Source organism: Stigmatopora nigra, chromosome 10 (genome assembly GCF_051989575.1).
Source record: "Stigmatopora nigra isolate UIUO_SnigA chromosome 10, RoL_Snig_1.1, whole genome shotgun sequence".
In the NCBI taxonomy this organism is placed as follows: domain Eukaryota; kingdom Metazoa; phylum Chordata; class Actinopteri; order Syngnathiformes; family Syngnathidae; genus Stigmatopora; species Stigmatopora nigra.
In genome coordinates this window covers 1,298,956-1,320,822 of record NC_135517.1, presented here as the reverse complement: position 1 = coordinate 1,320,822, position 21,867 = coordinate 1,298,956, and the positions used below count along the sequence as shown (strand labels likewise).

Here is a 21,867-nt window from a genome sequence, read left to right as displayed (position 1 = left end):
GAGGAAGACAATAAATCAACAAAGTAAAAGATAACTGAATTGTTTTTTTTTTAAATTAGGGTTGTGGAATGTTGTTTGTATTATTGTAGTATTATTGTGAGTTTGTATTATGGTAGTATTATTGTGAGTTTAACTATTTGGTTGTCTTGATTTATGGTTACATATAAAAACATGTTTTTTATTTGTATATACGAATATTTTATTTGTTTTTGCATTATTTTCTGGCGGATGACTTAGATTAGATTAGATTAAATTGGGTAACTTTTGTCATCTAGTGTTCGGGAAATGTTATTGTTATAGTAGCAAGAGGGTGAGAATACAGACAGAAAAAAAACATTTTAAACTTAAATAAATAGGTTATAAATAAATAAATATTAAATAATAAAAATACCACTAATATATAATAATAAAATAATACAAAAATACTAATACTATATAATAATAAAATAATAAAAATATACAAATTCTATATAATAATAAAAAATACTGATACCATATAATAATAAAAAATACTAATATTAAATAATAATAAAAATACTAATATTAAGTAATAATAAAAAATACTAATACTATTTAATAATAAAAAATACTAATACTATATAATAAAATAATAGAAAAATACTAATACTATATAATATTAAAATCAAAAATAAACATTAAATTTGTTTTCATTTAAAAAGGAAAGATGACAAATATACTTTAAGATATGTTTTTTACTATATTATATATTGTTTTTTTTCGAAGATCCGTTCAAAATACTAATATACTTCCTGAGATCATTTATATATTTATCATTAATATTTACTTACTTTTTGAAGTTTAAAAGCGTAAAAAAGTAAATTTTAGTCTGCACTGCTCTTTTGTTTACATTAAAAAAATCAGTTTTATGCGCTTTACACGCTAAAATATGCATTCATATATCAATAATCAATAACACCTATTCATTAATTTTCAAAAATGTTTTTTTTACTGGGTGTTTAGTCCTCTAATTTTTTTATTCGATCTGGTCAATGATTTGGGTTTTTAATCCAATAAAAAAAATAATAATAATGGGTTTTTAATCTAGTAAAATCAACACTGTTTTTAATCATATTATCCTCAATAATAAAAAAATTACAGGACTAAACACCCATTAAAAAAATATTTTTTACTGGGTGTTTAGTCCTGTAATTTTTTATTTATTTTTTATTATAACCCTATTGTGCACATATGAAAGCGGCTATCGTGCGGGTGTTTTTATACGCTGCCGGAGGGGTTCTCGAGGGGTTGCTTCTTCCCGGCCATTTGTGCAGGTTTAGCGTCAGGCCGCGGCGCGCTAGCTCAGCCGGCAGGCACACTGACATTTCCCCAAAGCTCAGGCTGCTCCCGTGACATTTTCCCAGTGTCACATCAATCTTGATTTACCCGCGTGTCACGTCGCTTTAAGTCCCGGCTTCTAATCGGGACTCTGCCCGCCGTCCTTTTTTTTAAAAAGGAAACGGGCGAAGGATGGAGGCACGGGCGTCTGAAGTTGGCCGAAAGTCAATCACCGGATGTTAAGCTCTGGGACGTTATTTACCTCAGGTGCCAATCATCGGCGGTGAGGGAATTGTTGTTGTCATTCGGGTTGCGCTTCCGACTATTTTTACACGCGAGATGCTGGGGGGAGGGGCTTAATGGGGAGATGTTAGTTTGCAAATTGTTAAAAAAATGGAGGGAGGATAGGAAAGATAAGGGGCATGGGATATTTTAGCGTAAAGGCTAACGGTGATAGCGCTAAGTCGAATTTTTGAAGAAAAATGAATAAGTGCAACAAAAAAATGTTTGTTTTGTGTCAAAAAATATTTTGAATATTTGATGCTGTAAAAAATATCAAGTTAACTTATTTTTAGTTGAAGTTTTAAGTGAAAACATATTTTTTTAAAAATCAATAAATATTTAATAATATTAAAATATTTTGTTAACCAGACTTTAGTCTAAAAATTGAAAGTAATTAAAATATTTATTTAATTTATTTTTTTATTGTAAATGCAATGTTTAAAAATAAATATATAAAATTTATGTTGGAATAATTTTTTAACTGTAATTTTTAAAAGAAATCCAGTAAAAAATTGGAATAAATATCCTTATTACCATTATATATTATATTACACATTTACATTTGATTACATTTTTGAATCAAAAAACTGAAACATTTAAAGATATGCTACCAAATTTTGGAAGAAAATATTCTTTTTTAACTGGAATTTCAAAAAATAATCCAGTAAAAAAATTGAATAAATACCCTTATTACTATTACATATTATATTATACATTAAAATTTGATCAATTTTTGAATCTATCCTTTTCAAACCAAAACCCTTCCCAAAATTTTTTTAACATGCTTTTACTACCAAATTTTGGAAGAAAATATTTGTTAACGGTAATTTCAAAAAATAATCCAGTAAAAAAAATCTGAAAAAAACTTCCTTATTACCAATATTAATCCTGTAACATCCACTTTCTATCAAAAACAATAACAAACACCCAACTAACAATTAATTATCCACAAAACATCTCACCAAAAACGCTACCAACCCTCCCACTCCAAGTAAATTGGACACCAAGATCCGCCAATGCCAAAGAACGACATAAAATAATTCAATTTGCGTCTTTCTTTAGCGAATTTGACCTTCAATGAAAAACACATTTTGTGCCATTCTAGCGAACAACAAGCGTGTGTTTGTGATGGTTTTCCTTTGTCCTCATAAAAAAATATATATAAAAAAACTTCTCACCTTTCACATCCCACAGGGCAAAGTGTTGATTGCCGGAGGCTTCGGGCGCCAGCGTGAAGTAGAAGTGATGTCCGGTCTGCGGCTCGTCTTTGTCCACTACGCTGATGGTGTGAATTATCTGAGGAAAAAACAAGTATTACATCAAAAAATGAAGGTGAAAATGCCATAATCCAGCAATTAAATTAGGAAAAACACAATCCTAAAGTCCCGGTTTTCTAAAACCAGAAATATACCGTATTTCCACAACTATAGGGCGCACTACATAGTCTAAAATTTTCTTTAAAATGATCCATGCGCCCAATTGGTCGATGCGCCTTGTGTATGCGCTAAATTCAATTAGCTAGTTTTATTTCAGTTATTATGCTATTTATGGCTATTACTCTAAAAAATAGTATCTCCACGCATTCCAAGCATTATAGTAAATTCATTCAAAACATCCAAAGGGGGAGTGGTATGCTAGCAGGTAGCATAACATACACTTCTAGTGTCATGCTAGCGCCCTATCGGATAAAACGTCCAATGTATTGATAAAATATAGAAAATTTACCAGCAAATTATACTTTTATATATGTGAAAACTTGATATTTCTTAGAACTCAGCTGTTTTTTTTTAAAGATAAAGGCAACCCAACTTTTGTCAGTCAAAAAAGGCCATTAGAAAATATGATTTTTGATACTAGCGACATGTGTAAAAATGATTTAATTTTGGCATGCTTTTTTTAAAAGGTAATACTTGTAAAGAAATTTAAAAAACAAACAAAAACAAACAATTAGCATTAGCATTTTGGTTTTAGCTAACACATCTACACAAAAACAACTGATAACGTATTGTTGAAAAGGAAATGAGAACGTTCCTTTCAGAATAAAATAATCAACATGTTACTATATTCCTATTCCATCCCAGTTTGGACAAGTTTAGCTAGTCAAGTTGTAGCCGTTTAGCTTAAATTGTCATAAACACATAAGCTCCTCCCACACTGGAAGATTTATTTACAAAAAACAACAACAAAACAACCAATAGCTGGCTCTATAGGTGACTGTGTAGTTCCCTTCATAAAAAATGCTAAATTAGCCATAGCAACTTCTCTGGAATAACAATTAGCATACGTCAACTTAGCATAACAATTAAACCAATTATTTTAAAGTCTGGCTATTAGAGCAACAAAAATTCCAATCAAAACGCTGTCTAAAACTAAGAATGTATCAATTTATAATAACATAAAAGTTCAGATGGTGTTATGTAATAAGTAAGCGATACAAAGTCATATACTGGCGCGCTCCAATAGAGAGGAACGACGACTTGGACAGCAGGAAAAAGTTTGGAAAGTCGGCGCAGGCAATTTGACAGTTGATTTGCTTTGCGTTGATGTGAAATGTAGCAGGTGTTGTGTGGGCTGTAATCAATTCTGCCAACGTCTCTCGGCCTCAGACGAACAGCACTCAACAAAAGCCACCAAAAACGCTTTCAAACATTTTTTTGTGTTATTCACAGTCGACAGATGGACTGAGAAGAACGGCCATTTTCAGCAAAAAAAAAGATCATCAAATGGTTCGACTATTGCTTCAAGTGAAGGATTAATTAATGGAGGGTGGATTGATTACAAAATGATTTGGTGTGGCAGATTGTTACGCTCTTATTTTGGTAAGTCAAACAAAAGGGAAAAGTGGAGATTTTTCTTTAATCCCCAGATACTTTTTACATCTAATTTTTGGAGAAAAAAAACGGGCTGAATAAAATTTCATCTAATATAAAAATAGAAAATATGGAACAAAAACTCACTCTTAAACCCATTCATTCATTCATTCATTCATTCATTCATTCATTCATTCATTCATTCATTCATTCATTCATTCATTCATTCATTCATTCATTCATTCATTCATCATCATTCATCCATTCATCCATTCATCCATTCATCCATTCATTCACTCACCCACTCACTCACTCACTCACCCATTCACTCATTCATTCTTTCATTCATGCATTCATTCATGCATTCATTCATGCACTCATTCACCCATTCATTCTTTCACCCATTCATTCGTTCATCCATCCATCCATCCATCCATTCATTCATTCATTCACCCATTCACTCATTCACCCATTCACTCATTCACCCATTCACTCATTCACCCATTCACTCAATTATTCACTCATTCACCCATTCCGGAGGACAACAGCCAAACTCCACACAATCTGACCCCACTTAGGAATCGAACCCTCGACCTCAAAACTGCGAGCCCACCACACTAACCACGAAAACCACCCCGCCGCCTCTTTAAAAAAAATCTCAAACTCCTCTTCTCAGATGAATTACCACTGAAAATCTTCCCCCACAAGTCAACCGCAACAGCAATTTTCAGAATTTCCAACGCACGCCAATCTTAAATCATGCAGACCCCCTGCCCCGTTTCCCTATGAAAATAATAATAATAGGCAGGTGCAAAAAGAATAGTTTTCCCGCAGGCTCCGCCCACCCCACCCCCTTCCCGCAAATTCCCCAGGGACGGGAAATAAGCAGCGGAAAGCCTTTCGGCCCAAAGGCAAAGACATTTTCATTCAATCCCAGCGGCTGCCTTCTCCACAACACCATAAAAAGCCAGAAGAGACAAGTAAAAATTGATGTGAATAACCTTTCCTACGCACGCCCGCTTCCTCACATCTCCCCCTCGCAGGTGACTATAGACACCCGCTTTGGCGCCTTCCTCTATTTTTATATGAAAAGCTCGCCGGCAGGGTTCTTTTTTGGCGTCTAATCAACTCTACGATGAAGATGAAGGTTAATGCATGCTTGTTCTGGTAGCGCGTCAGAAAAAACTACAACAAAAACAACGCTAGGTGAAGTAAATACAGTAAGCAGCGTGAAGGCTGCGGCATTTTTCAAGTCTTTGTGCAACGGAACGGGAGGCCAATTTAGCGTTTTTTTGTTGAAAGACACCTGGATAATCTCGATTTGTAAATGTTTATCAGCGACAATAGCGAGTGGAAATGTTAACACTCCCGTGGTGGTGACTTTTAACGTTGCTAAATATTCAGTTGGTTTGTTAAAGAAGAGTTAGATGGGAAAAATTGAATAAATGTGATGCAAAAACATCGTGACTGGACGTTTGGTCGTCGGTCTTTTGGTCGCCGGTCAAATGTAATTAGATATTAAACAGTACTTAGATATTAAACAGTGCTTAGATATTAAACAGTACTTAGATATTAAACAGTACTTAGATATTAAACAGTAGTTAGATATTAAACACTACACAGATATTAAACAGTACTTAGATATTAAACACTACTTAGATATTAAACACTACTTAGATATTAAACACTACTTAGATATTGAACAGTAGTTAGATATTAAACACTACTGAGATATTAAACACTACTTAGATATTAAACAGTACTCAGATATTAAACACTACTTAGATATTAAACACTACTTAGATATTAAACACTACTTAGATATTAAAGAGTACTTAGATATTAAACACTACTTAGATATTAAACACTACTCAGATATTAAACAGTAATAATATATTAAACAGTACTTAGATATTAAACAGTACTTAGATATTAAACAGTACTTAGATATTAAACAGTACTTACCTATTCAACAGTACTTAGATATTAATCAATACTTACATATTAAACAGTACTGAGATATTAAACTCTCTCTTAGATATTAAATTCTCTCTCTTAGATATTAAAGAGTACTTAGATTTTAAACAGTACTTAGATATTCAACAGTACTTAAGATATTAAACAGTACTTAGATATTAAACAGTACTTAGATATTAAACACAGTTCTTACATATTAAACACAGTACTTTGATATTAAACAGTACTTTGACATTAAACAGAACTTTGATATTAAACAGTACTTTGGCATTAAACAGTACTTTGATATTAAACAGCACTTAGATATTAAACTCTCTCTCATGAATATAATTTTGAGAGCTAGTTTCAACAGTAAACTCTCTGTCACCATTTGACCGGCCACCAAAAGGGACCAGAAGACCGGTGGCCAAAAACTGCAAAAATCAAGCCGTAATTACCTGCCCCGCCTTGGCGTCTTCACAAATGGAGGCTTCGTAGGGCGTGGCCAGTTCGGGAGGATTATCGTTGACGTCCAGAATCCGAATGCTCACGTCCGACTGCGACGCCATGGTGTGGTTATCTACACAAGGAACAGATTAGGAGGTTAAATCATAAGAAATTAGGATATTACATGACATTTTACATTATGTTATGAGAAAAAATGCAGTCATTTTATGTAACTTTCTATCACAATAAGAGATTAAAGTTATAACATAAAGTAATTTTAATGGGTTTTTATTGTTTTAAAGTAAGGTTATCAATGGGAATAAATTAATCTGGAATAAATTTAACAATTTTTCAAATATTTCCCATAACGCGAATACACTTGTGGCATCTTGTATTTTATTTTGAAACTGGCGTGCTAGAATTGCTCTCCTATTGTGTATCTCAACACTTTGTGTATCTCCGACTTTCTACTTTTGTCTGCCTTATCCAAGATGGCCGCACATCACTGTAAAATATAAGAGCCACCTGTCGTGCGGCGTCCAATCATCCTCACGCTGTGAATTGAAATGAGTTCATCATTAGTAGACGTCAAATCCAACTTAAGCAGCAGGGTGGCAGCCAATGATTATTTGACCAGACGGTAATAGCAAAAAAACTTTTAGGCGACTTGACTATGCGGTAATTACGCATTCAAAGAATGAAAATATAATGGTTGCTGTTTCAAAATACGTGGAAAAGCTGTTGAAAGCCAACAAGACGTGTAATTTTTATGTTATTAACGTTGAAGTACTTGTCAGAAATCTTGTGTACTTAAAAAGTAGAAAACAAAGGGACTTAACACATTGAATTTGAAGGAAAACATTAAATTGTTTGCTTCAAAAGTCCAATTTTGCCATTTCAAGTCTGTTAAACTGCTATGTTTTTTGATCATTTCAAATCGTGTACAATTGTGTACAAAGTGGCGGCCCGGGGGCCAAATCTGGCCCCGCCGCATCATTTTGTGTGGCCCGGGAAAGTATCATGAGTCCCGACTTTTTATTTTAGAATAAAATTAAAATGAAGAGTATAGATGTATATTAAAATTAGTGATTTTACCCTCTTTTAAGTCAAAAATTGTCATTTTTAATCATTTTTTTCTGTTTTTTTAGTTAAACAATCATTCTGAAAAGTCTAAAAATATATTTAAAATAAAGCTAAAATAAACATTGTTCTAGATCTATAAAAAAACGGAATATTCAGGGCTTTTAATCCATTTATTTAAAAAAATTTAAATATTATTTGTAGTGTTTTTTTTTTTCTAAAACCGATCTGTTTTGTTTTACCCATTTCGACTCTAATCCGGATTATTTCGGTCACTGCTACCAGAAGAAAACAAAAATAAATATTGTCAAGCTTTTTGCATGGCAACGCGCTTGTAACATAACATAAAAAAATATAAATAAACTTGTATTACAATGCAAATACACTCAAAAATAAATTTAATCTAACCTTACACTAAACATAATTCTAATTTACTTTGAAATATTAATATCTTTCTTCTCCCAGATTGGCTCTATTAGCCCCGCCTCCACCCTGACTTTAAAATACAACCTATCAAGGTTTGTTTACTTTTGTCTTCCCTTCAAAATACTCTGAAAACGATGCACAAAAATGTCCTCACAATAGGATAACACACAAAAAGTAGTAAATAATACTTCTCCGCCCTTCTCACTGACTAACAAGAAGAAAAACACTGAGAAAATACAAAGCTCCGCCCACAATGAAGCCGACATGCTAACCAATTGTTTGGAAAAATGTCAAGCATTTAAAAAGCCGGCTAAAATGCAGCAATATTAAACTCGTTTATGTAATTGTTATATGCCAGCCAATGGCCATTTCCGCGAATATAAAGCAATCTCCAGTGGCTCCCGAGAACGCTAGCTTTCCGCTAATAGCGTCAATCCTCACATCAGCGAGCTGATTTTTCTTCTCCCTTTATATGGCGGCGGCATTGTAGCCAACGACAACAAAACGGCGGAACGAGATATCGTTCCCGTCGTGCTAATTCCGAGTCCTCATTATGTGGCGGTCCCCGCAGAGCGCCAATGAAAAGCGCCAATCAAGAAGCCATGTTACACATTCTACATTTCAATTTCCAGAGTTGAAAACGGATGAAACAATGGATGAATTTCCCAAGCTCGACGCGGCGGAAGTTAGACGATAAAAAAAACTGATTAAGTCGTTAATTGGGACCATGTGACCCTCTTCAAGGACAAGATGATGTCCTTGTTTATGGGTTTTTTGGGGCACCCACTAAAGGAGGTTCATGGTTTTTTTTAGCTAGTTTGAAAAAAATTCTGGTGTCCACTTTTTTGTACCTCTACTTACAAAATTAAATTTTCGAAACTTGGATTTAGTACATTTAATTGGTTCCAACCCTCTGGGAAAACACCAAAAAGAGGATATTGGATTGGAAAAACATTTTTATCTGTTCTAATTTGCCATCTATTAACAAAGTAAGTAATAACTAGTGGTTTAATAGTACTAAAATGTGTTTAATAGTACTAAAATTAGATTTTTTACATTTTTTTACCAAACGTCCGGGCGACCAAACGTCGGGGGCGACCAAACGTCCGGGGCGACCAAACGTCCGGTGCCACCAAACGTCCGGTGCCACCAAACGTCCGGTGCCACCAAACGTCCGGTGCCACCAAACGTCCGGTGCGACCAAACGTCCGGTGCGACCAAACGTCCGGTGCGACCAAACGTCCTCGGCGACCAAACGTCCGGTGAGACCAAACATCCAGTGCGACCAAATATCCGGTGCGACCAAATATCCGGTGCGACCAAATATCCGGTGCGACCAAACGTCCAGTGCAACCCAACGTCCGGTGACACCAAACGTCCGGTGCGACCAAACATCCAGGCGACCAAACATCCGGGCGACCAAACGTCCAGGCGACCAAATCTTCCGGGCGACCAAACGTCCGGTGCGACCAAACGTCCGGTGCGACCAAACGTCCGATGCGACCAAACGTCCCAGCCACCAAACATCCCGGCGACCAAACGTCCCGGCAACCAAACGTCCGGTCACGGTCGAAGTACCACTATATATTGTTAAAATAAAGCATGTTTCCATATTACAGGTTACCGGATAACCATACGAACCCACCAAAAACAAACCACATACACCTCCTGAGCCACAGGTTCCCTTACCCCTCCTGCTAACCCAAGTCCACCCTAATTTTTTTTTAATTTTTCAAGGCGAAACGCTCCAACAAATCCTTTCTTCCCATTATCTCCTCTTGTCTATTTCGATAACAAACAAAGCCACCCACTCCTCAAAAAAAAAAACACAACTCTTACGTAACAGGGATTTAAAAACTGGTCAGAATCATGTTTTTCCCCGGCGCCAAACCCCCAACTGTGCACATTTATTTGCCAGACAGACAATTTATGCGGCAGGGAATCTACTTTTCCCTTCAACAGCGTCAGAGATAAAGACTTTCCGACGACATCTGTAGTATCCGTCCATCTATCCTCGGGGTGAACCGAGCCGTCTAGGTAAAAAAAAAATTAAACACGAAAGAAAACATTGGCGCTACGTGATATCGTTCTCACTATCAGAAAATTATATGTCAGTCCAACTTAGCCTGACGTGTTAGGGAAAGTGTTAAACGCCAGTTAAGGTGAGGAGAACTTTTAATTGGACGAATTCCAACATAGAAAATGAGCCGTCGGGCGCTGCTAGGCTGACATTTAGTGTGCGTTTTGCACTTTCCTAGTCTGGGTTAATCCCGGGGTTTAAGAAACGGGGCCAAGAGCTTGTCACTTGTCCAATAGCGGCTGTAGCAAAAGTTCAAAGGTCGCGCAAGGACGAGCGGCGTAATTAAAGGTCACGCTGCTGGCGAGGTGGTTTTAACAACGTCCTTAGACGACTCGACCTGAGAGCATCTGCTGTTTTAAAAAAGGACGTTATGGTAATCTACTTGGGGTTTGTTTGGATTTTTTCTTAGGGTGGGAATTTTTTGTTTTGGGGAAGGCGAGGACGGCGATGGCGGACCAAATTAGGCCAAATGTTGTCAATGGCGAAACACACGGAGACAAAACTATTCAACCTGGATTGGAAAGTAAAACTAGAGTACAGTAATACCTCGATTATCGCGGTTAATGTAGACAGGTTTTATTTTTAAATGAATATTATTATTTTTGAAATTAGTTTTCTTATTTTTAGATGAATATTATTATTTTTTAAATTAGTTGTCTTATTTTTAAATGACTATTATTATTTTTTAAATTAGTTATCTTATTTTTAGATGAATATTATGATTTTTTAAATTAGATTTCTTATTTTTAAATGAATATTATTATTTTTTTAAATAAGATTTCTCATTTTTAAATGCCTATTATTATTTTTTTAATTAGTTTTCTTTTTTTTTAATTAATATTATTTTTTAAATTAGTTTTCTTATTTTGAAATTAATGTTATAATTTTTTGATATTTTTTTATTTTTAAATAAATGTTTTTAATTTTTAGAGTAATTTCCTTAATTTTAAAATAATTTCCTTATTTTTTTAAATTAATTTTCTTATTTTTCAAATACATTTCCTTTTACTTTACACTTATTTTATTTTCAATCACTTATATTTTCTACTGATATATTTTTTAACTCATTTACATTATAATACTATTATTTTTTAAATGAATTTGCCTATTTTTTAAATTCTTTTTCAGATTTTTTTTCGAACAATGTTCTTATTTTTTACATTAATTTTCTTTTATTAATTTATTTAATTTTGATTAACCATATTTTCTACTGATAATGTTCACTTTTAAAAATAACTTATATCATAATAAACCATTATTTTTCTAACATGCATTCATACACGCAAAATAACTATTGCTACAAATGTGTATAGTAAGAAAACTTCATTTAACTTAAATGTAAAGTTTATGTTATGCTACATAGTGTAGCGAACCGCCGTTAGCCACTACCTGTTACTTTGTGAGCATAGGTGGTGAATTAAAACATGTTTTTTCCATTATAATATCCTATTTTAGGTGGATTTATTTCAGAGGGTGAGAACAGATTAATTACAACATAAATAGAAACGTTAAAAAAACGAGTAAAAAAAAAAAACCCTACCCTGCAGGAATAATTACGCTGACATGGAAAGATGACATTTTGGACGCTTTTTTTAAAGGTCGCCACATAATAACCGCAATCATCGTACTTTTAATTTTGCCTCAGTCTTGGGTAAAAGTTGAATAAAAATTACATTAAAAAGTGAATGTAAAATATACTGTTTTGTTACATTTTAACCTTTAACGCATTTATTTTTGCAAATAAACGTAAAAATTCAAGTTTTTTTAAAAATAAGACAGCATAATAGAGAAAAATTAGCATTATTTTTTGAGTTTTTTGGTCAAAATTATCGCAAAAAAATCCTTAAATGGGAACAGAATAACATATTATTTATGTATTTATCTACAATGTAGCCCCTGATGAAGAAATAGCTTAAAATAAATAGCTTTTAAGACAAATTTGACCAAAAATAAAAACTTGCTTACCTTTTTCTTCAGCCTTTACGGTAATGTTATGCCAGCCGGCAGTTTCACGGTCCAAAATTTTGTCCAGCATGATGGCACCCGAATTTGGATCAATGTGGAAGATCATGTCCTGATCGGTGGCCCTATCAATTGAGAACCTGAAAAATAAGAGAAAAATAAATTAAGAAAAAAAATATTAAGAACTTTAATTTACACAAAAAAATGGGAAAATTAATTTAAAAAAATAAGAGAATTATTAGAAAATAATAAACTGAAAATTAATTTAAAAATACTGGAGAATTAATTTAAATATACCAGAAAATTAATTCGAAAGTACCAGAAAATTAATTTAAAAATACCAGAAAATTAATTTAAAAATACCATAAAATTAATTTAAAAATACCAGAAAATTAACTTAAAAATACCAGAAAATTTATTTTAAAATAACAAAAAATTAATTTAAAAATACCAAAAAATAATTTAAAAATGCCAGAAAATTTATTTTAAAATAACAAAAAAATAATTTAAAAATACCAAAAAATAATTTAAAAATGCCAGAAAATTAATTTAATAATACCAGAAAATTGTAAAATTCAAGAAATTCATGTAAACAAAATCTGGAAATAATTTAAAAAATAAGAAAATGTATGTAATTATTTTATTATCCATTTAAAAATAATAATGTTAAAACATGTAATGGAGAAAAGTGTTCCCTTATAATAATACATGGAAAAATGTGCCCTTAAATTAGTTATATTAGAGTTATATTTCTTTTGAATGGTAATCTCATATATTTTAACTCTTTAACTGCCATAAATGGCAATAGACACCCAATAACTACAAGAATTGGACATCTCTTGCCATCAAAAAGAACTTCCAATAAAAAAATATTTTAAAAAATCCTACTTACTAACTACCACAACACATACTCTGCGACATGGGCTAACAGTGGCCACAAAAATAATAATAATCACAATAACATTTGGTCAAATCTCCACCCTTATCAACCCACCTCCCTTTCACAATCACTTTTTACCCAAAAACGTCCCCATTTTTCCACCAAAACCCCTCCATCTTTCCCCAAAACAAACCTCATTCCTTCCGATAAAAGCCTCTTGTCCCCCCCACGCCACCCTACACCCAAACTACCCCCCCCCCATCTATAAACAAGGATTTACGCTCTGAAAATGTGACAGCCGTCTCTTTCCCCATCCTCGCCGTCCCTCCGGGATCATTTTTTTGACAGTCGCAGCTGCCTGCCAGCTGTTTGATTTACCTGCCGGAATACACACGCCATGCTTTTAGCCGTTTTCACGCGAGTGGCAAAGCACCCGGGAAGGCTAGCAATAAATCCTGCCACTCTTTGTGTTTCTTTTTTTCCGCTTTTTACTCGGGTGCATTTTAGAGTTTTTCGTGTGCACGTGTATGTGTGTGCTTGTGTGTGTGTGTATATACAGACGCTCCCCTACTTACGAACATTCAACTTATGAGCAAACGGTACATACGAACATGTCTGCAAATGGCGTTTATGTCAAAAAATGTTGGATTTTGTCGCTAATACCGACGCCTGGCGCTGTGAGAACTCAGCTCAACCAGTATATTTACCTTCCTCTGCAGTGCAAAAGTGTGTGACGTATATCTCCAGTGTACAAAGAACATTTTTTGTTTGTATCATTAAATATCTGGTGTTAAATGTTTTTTAAGTACAAACAAATGTACTTATATGAACCTTCAATTAACTTATATAGGCCTTAAAGATAAATTATTATCCAAAATATAGCACTGAATCAACTTCAATTTGAACTATTTCAACTTATGGACACTTTCAACTTACGAACACTTTCAACTTACGAACACTTAACTTACGAACACTTAACTTACGAACACTTAACTTATGAACACTTAACTTATGAACACTTTCAACTTATGAACACCTTTAACTTATGAACACCTTTAACTTATGAACACTTTCAACTTATGAACACTTTCAACTTATGAACACTTTCAACTTATGAACACTTTCAACTTATGAACACTTTCAACTTATGAACACTTTCAACTTATGAACACTCCACTCATGAACACTCCACTCATGAACACTCCACTCATGAACACTCCACTCATGAACACTCCACTCATGAACACTCCACTTATGAACACTCCACTTATGAACACTCCACTTATGAACACTCCACTTATGAACACTCCACTTATGAACACTCCACTTATGAACACTCCACTTATGAACACTCCACTTATGAACACTCCACTTATGAACACTCCACTTATGAACACTCCACTTATGAACACTCAACTTATGAACACTCAACTTATGAACACTTTAAAGTTATGATTACTTTCAACTTATGATTACTTTTAACTAAAGATTACTTTCAACTTATGAACACAACTTATGAACACTCAACTTATGAACACTCAACTTATGAACACTCAACTTATGAACACTCAACTTATGAACACTCAACTTATGAACACTCAACTTATGAACACTCAACTTATGAACACTCAACCTATGAACATTTTTAACTTATGAACACTTAACCTATGAACACTCAACTTATGAACACTTTCAACGTATGAACCCTTTCAACTTATGAACACTTTCAACTTTTGAACCATTTCAACTTATAAACCATTTCAACTTATGAACACTCAACTTATGAACACTCAACTTATGAACACTCAACTTATGAACACTCAACTTATGAACACTTTCAACTTATGAACACTTTCAACTTACGAACACTAAACTTATGAACCCTTTCAACTTACGAACACTTCCAACATATGAACAACCACTCAGAACCTAACTTGTTCGTAAGTAGGGGAGCATCTATATACATGCATGTAAATGTGTTCACACATTTGTGTGTGAGCCCATGAGCTAGCCAACTTACCCGAATCACTGGCTTTTAGCCAACTCTCCCTTCTACTTAATCACCCATTCATTTGCCAATGCACTCATGTAACATACCCACACACCCACCCACACACAAACGACAACGCCGCTAGTGTGTTGTACTTTATTACACCTGGAACCTGTGCGCCTCATACATTTTTAATGGAGGTAATTTGCACGAGAGCCCCGCGAGCGAGCGCCGCCGCCACCGCCATCGCCGCCATCGCCTCGGCCCTTATCGACTCACCGCGTCGGCAATCGCTCTTGCGGCGCCAAGACGTCGAGACCTCGCTACGGGAGATGACTCCCCGATACGCTCTCGCGCGGCGCCGCCGCCGCCGTCGGGGAGGAAATAAAAAGGACGCACGAGAAAAGTGTCGTCCGTCGCGTGCTTCCGGGGGAAATCCGTCGCCCCCGGTGGTGATTTATGGATTTTTTTAAAGCCGTTTTTAAGTGAATTCGGATCCTGTAAAAATGGGGTTGACGGTGGTTAAGGAGGAAGCAAGAGAGGGAAAAAATGGGAATCTATCTGCATTGTCGTCATATTTGGTGGCGCCTTTTGTCAAGGGGGATTATTAGATCTATTTCTGTAATTATTTGTGCATGGGGAAAATCTATTGGGATACAATTATGAGCCCAAGTGACGATGTCAGGGAATTCAAAAAATAAATAAATCTAAACCCCATAAAGAACTGGTGGCTGCATATGTTAAGTTACTATTTTGTACACACATACTATATACATACTTATACACATATACTATATACATACATATATACACATCTAAATATTAATTAATTCATTTTCTGAACTGTTTTATCCTCCCTAGAGTCGCATGGGGTGCTGGAGCCCATCCCAGCTGACTTCAGGCCAGAGGCGGGGAACACCCTAAATCGGTGTACCCACAGAAAACCCACAAAACATATTTAACTACAATTTAGAAGACAGAAAGCTAATATTTTTTTATTTTTTATTTTGTGCATGTCATCTTAATACCTAAAATATTATCATATACATTAAAAAAGGCAAAAAAAATTACATTAAATTTTCCCTATTTTTACTTTTATTAATTTAGTTTAAATTAAATATTTAGAAACATTTTACCCCTTTATTTTAAATGTCCTTAATAAATACATTTAAAAAAGACTAAAACAATCTCTTATTTCTGTTCTATTTTAAAAACGTAAACCCAATAATAAAAATTTCAAAAATCTATTTATTTGTGTAATTTCTTACTTACCTATGTTGTTGACTACCAATTTATTCATCACTTCGTTAATATTTAATAATTATTTATATGCCTGTTTATTTAGTGTTGTCGTTAGTGCACTTTGTAGTGAAAGCTTTAAATCTCATTATACATCTAAAATAAATATATTTTGTAAACCTCTTTAATGACAATAAAAGAATAAAAGAATATCAACCGCCAACCCTTTCTTAATATCCAAAATATCATCATTCAAATTTAAAAATCACATTTAGTTTCCCCTTATTAAAAATGCCTTAATAAATACCTTTAAAAAGCCTTAAACAGCCCCTTATTTCTTTTCTATTTTAAAAACAAAAGCCCAATAATAAAAATCTCACAAATCAATTAATTTGTTTAATTCCTTACTAATTTATGTTTTTGACACCTAATTTATCCATAACTTTGTTATTATTCAATAATTATTTATTTGCCTGTTTATTTGCCATCAACAAATTAAATCCCGCCCCTCTTACCTGATTGGCTTATTCTTGACATCCGGATCCCTTGCAGAAACGACTCCAACCAGCGCCCCCACTTTGGCGTCCTCCTGCACTTCCAGGATGGCGCCGGCGACCGGTTGGAAGAGCGGTGGCTCGTCCACGTCCGACACGCTGACCCGTACGATGGTTTGATCCCGAAAAGTTCCCAAGTCCACAAAACGAGGGTCCACGTGCTTATTAACGGCCTCCACCACCACATTGTGTGTACGTTTTGTCTCAAAATCCAGCGGCTGCCAAGAAAAAAAATAGATAAAAATAAATAAACATACAAAGACAACAAAATAAAACAAGTTGTGGCTGCCGAAAAGCCTCATTAGGAAGTTATTGAACCAAAAAAGTGTCACGCCGCTGTCACTTTTTATGAAAGACAAACAATAATGGTGAATGCCATTTCCCACATGGAATATTAGATCATTTTTGATAAAGATGGGACAACATCCTCTGCTATTTTTGTTTATACTCAAAGAGAAATGGATTGTGAAGCATGGAAATTGGACACGAGTTATGAGAACATTTTTTTGGGATTACCATTTGAATTTTTTGGGGGAAAAAAGACTTAAAATTCTTGTTTTTGTTTGAATAGTACATTGCTGCATACACAGTTGTATGTATTGCTATAATTTACAAGACATGTCCAATCTATTTGAAGCAAATGAACATTTAATTCACTCCCAACCTCCTATTTCAAAGGGATTGGTCGCTTCTGATGATAAACACATTAGCTGTATCTTTACTGAAGGAAGAACATATTTTTAATTCATTTTCTACCATTGACTGTGCTAGATGTCCAATCTATGTCAAGTGGGAGAGCTGAAAGCAGGTGAAAAAATATTTAAATCACTCCCAACCTCTCATTTTTAAGGGATTGGTCGCTTCTAGTGATAAAAAGATTGGCTGGATCTTGACCAGAGCACAATTTTAACTAATTATCTACCATTGACTGAGCTAGATGTCCAATCTATTTGACCTGGGAGAGTTGTCAGCAAGTGAACAGATATTTTTTCACTCCCAACCTATTTCAAAGGGATTGGTCGCTTCTAGTGAAAAACACATCATTTTTATCTTTACCAGAGCACAATTTTAACTCTATCAACCTTGGATGGCACTAGAAGTCCAATCTATTTGACGTGGGAGAGTTGGCAGCAAATGAGAAGATATTTTATACACTCCTAAACTCCTATTTCAAAGGGATTGGTCGCTTTTAGTGATTAACACAGTCTTTAACGGAGCACATTTTTAATACATTATCTACCATTAACTATCCTAGATGTCCAATCAATTTGTTGTGGGAGAGTTGGCAGCAAGTGAACAAATATTATATTCACTCCAAACCGTCTATTTCAAAGGGATTGGTCGCTTCTAGTGAAAAACTTTGAAAATCTTTATCTTCATCTAACATTGACTGTCCTGGATGTCCAATCTATTTGACCTGGGAGATACGGCAGCTAATAAAAAAATATATTTCACTCCCCACCTCCTATTTAAAAGAGATTGGTCGCTTCAAGTTATAAAATACAGTCTTTATCTTTACCGGAGCACATTTTAACTCATTATCTACCATTAACTATCCATGATGTCCAATTTATGTGAAGTGGGAGATCTGGCAGCAAGTGAACAAATATTATATTCACTCCAAACTCTCTATTTCAAAAGGATCGGTCGCTCTAGTGATAAACACTTTGAAAATATCTTGACCAGAGCACATTTTTTTACTGATTAACTACCATTGATGGCATTGGATGTCCCATTCATTTCTGCAAGAATTTAATCAAAATAATCACTTGTCTATAATGGGTTGCTAATTTGACATTTTTTAATCAATGGAACCTGGATGTCTGGTTAAGTTGAATATTGCGCTGAATAAATTAGAAGTCATTTATTTGCTTTTATCCTCCCCAAAAAAAGGGAGAAAAACGGGAGGCAGATGGAGCCCGTTTGCTCTATTAAGTTATAATCTAGGCTCGTTACGCCAACCAACCCCATTGGGCTAATTATTGGCTAATTGTTTGGATGTGTTCCAGGACTGAAATCACTAAAACGTAAACTGTCAAAACGGCAACCGTACGGAACATTAACACAGAAAAAAAATACCCCATTGAAAGCTAAGGATGATGGTTTAAGTGAATTGAGGAGTTTCAACCAGATAATAGAATAATTTGCCTGCGTTTTGACACACTGTCCCATATGAGATCTACAGTAATCCCTCAATTAGCGCGTGTCCACTTAAGTCAAATTCACGAATTAGTGATTTTTTTGCTATTAATTATTTTTAAAAAAATGTTTTTTTTAAAGTTCACTTAAAAAGTACTTTGCGTTTTTTTCCGCTATTAACTATTTAAAAATGGTTGTTTTGAGAGTTAATAATAATTAATAAATATATTAATAAATTAATTACAACATAAATAAGTAAAAATAAATAAGTAAATACATAAATAAATATATGAATGAATAAATACATGTGTGTTGCTGAAACATACATATACATATACATATACATATACATATACATATACATATACATATACATATACATATACATATACATATACATATACATATACATATACATATACATATACATATACATATACATATACATATACATATACATATACATATACATATACATATACATATACATATACATATACATATACATATACATATACATAAACATATACATATACATTTTCATAGATACACATACATTAACATAGATACACATACCGTATTTTCACGACTATAAGCCGCACCGCAATATAAGGCGCACCCTCAATCAATGACATTTTTTCCATATATAAGGCGCAATGTATTATAAGGCGCACTGTCTATTTTGGAGAAAATTTAAGACTTTTAAGTGCGCCTTATAGTGGTGAAAATAGGGTAATTGCTATTGACTTCCAGGTATGAAGCACTCACTCACTACTTTACAGTCACCTCTAGAGCCAGCCATTGTTGATGTTTTGGATTTTTTTGTATAAAATCTTGCAGTGGGGGAGGAGCTATATGATGGAAGATGTTGTAAACTAAGATCTGCATATTTAATAGTATTGTCTGTGTTTTTTTTAATATCCGACAGTGGTGGTTTTTCGTTTTTGGTTTTGGTTTTTTTCCATATATAAGGCGCACTGGATTATAAAGCGCACTTTCAATTTTGGAGAAAATTTAAGACTTTTAAGTGGCCCTTATAGTGGTGAAAATACGGTATATAGATCCACATAGTACCTTCTTAATGGAGACAACAGCTTCCTGCGTGACGGCGTCCGTGGTCACCTTGAAGAGCTCGCCACCTTCTTGGATCAGATAACTCATGTCCGTGTTGTCCCCCATGTCCGCGTCGCTAGCGATGACTCGTCCAACAGGCGTCCCCACCGCCGCACCTTCCGACACCGTGAACTGGTACATCTCTACCGTAAAGAAGAGTAGAAAAAACTTGGAATTCCTTCACCCGCATATTTCCTTTTTATCACGCCGGATTAAATTCGTAGTCTATCACGACCCCGGTGAGGATTCTTTTCGCAAACATGAGACGTAAAAGTCATGAATACAGAAATAACGGGAAAAAAAATGTGTAAGGCATAACCAGTTCAATCCGGGCTGAATTACTTCAGCTGGAACTCAAGTAGAAAGTCAGAAAAAAGGATTTTTTAGGGTTGTCTTTAATTTATAAAACAAATGTTTTCTATGTAACGAACAAATGTTTTTTTTTTAGCAAATTTGTTGTTTAGAGCCAACAGGGAAATTTGATTGGACGAGCTCACCTAAATGAAAATAAAGCAGCGAGAACTTATTGACGAAAAAGCCATCGATAGACGAGTCTGCCTTTTCATTATTTTAATCGATATGTTTGCTATTTGGAACGTTGCAATTTGAAAGTCATGATCTTATTCTGCATGGCTTAGCAACAAAAAAACGGTAAAATATCGAGTTCCTTGCTTAAATAAGATTGACCAGGCCATAATTATGTGCATAAAGATCCTGATTTGAGAATTGGAAAAAACATAGAATGCATTTTATAGATGTAAAGGTAGAGAAAAGAACTAAATAAACACAGTATTTTAAAGAGGAATTGAAACAGGACATGGGGGTGGCCATTTTGTGCCTTCGGGTAATAAAAAATGTCATATTTTGACCACTTTTGACAATGACTTAATTTGTTTCAGACTAAATTACCTCAATTTATAAAATTTTGAAAAAGGGTGCAGTACTTGTTGGGTAATTTTGAGGAAAAAAAGCAGTATTTTATAAGTAAATTCTCGAATTTGTTCCATGGTCCTTAAAAAAACACTAAATATCCCAATTAGGTGTAGGAATTTGTAAGTAGAGGAATTTGTAAGTAGGGGAATTTGTAAGTAGAGACATTTGTAATTAGAGGCATTTGTAAGTAGAAGTTTTGTAAGTAGAGGCATTTGTAAGTAGAAGTTTTGTAAGTAGAAGTTTTGTAAGTAGAAGTTTTGTAAGTAGAAGTTTTGTAAGTAGAGGCATTTGTAAGTAGAGGCATTTGTAAGTAGAGGCATTTGTAAGTAGACGTTTTTGTAAGTAGATGCATTTGTAAGTAGGGGGATTTGTAAGTATGGGTATTTGTAAGTAGGGGCATTTGTATGTGGAGGAATTTGTAAGTAGAAGCATTTGTAAGTAGAAATGTTTGTAAGTAGATGCATTTGTAAGTAGATGCATTTGTAAGTAGATGCATTTGTAAGTAGATGCATTTGTAAGTAGATGCATTTGTAAGTAGATGCATTTGTAAGTAGATGCATTTGTAAGTAGATGCATTTGTAAGAAGATGCATTTGTAAGTAGAGGCATTTATAAGTGGAGAATTTGTAAGTAGGGGCATTTGTAAGTAGAGGCATTTGTAAATAGAAGTTTTTGCAAGTA

The 21,867-nt window shown here is 34.2% G+C and overlaps 1 protein-coding gene across 1 annotated transcript in view; it reads right to left on the bottom strand.

Moving 5' to 3' along the window:
* cdh22 (cadherin 22) overlaps positions 1 to 21,867 on the bottom strand; it is a 150,418-nt gene that overhangs the window by 7,912 nt on the left and 120,639 nt on the right. The window contains exons 12-16 of the mRNA XM_077725839.1: positions 20,216 to 20,397; positions 16,964 to 17,220; positions 12,343 to 12,479; positions 6,803 to 6,924; positions 2,757 to 2,874 (exon numbers count right to left, since the gene is read on the bottom strand). Of these exons, the coding sequence (XP_077581965.1) occupies positions 2,757 to 2,874; positions 6,803 to 6,924; positions 12,343 to 12,479; positions 16,964 to 17,220; positions 20,216 to 20,397 (816 nt within the window). The remainder of the gene's footprint in view (positions 1 to 2,756; positions 2,875 to 6,802; positions 6,925 to 12,342; positions 12,480 to 16,963; positions 17,221 to 20,215; positions 20,398 to 21,867) is intronic.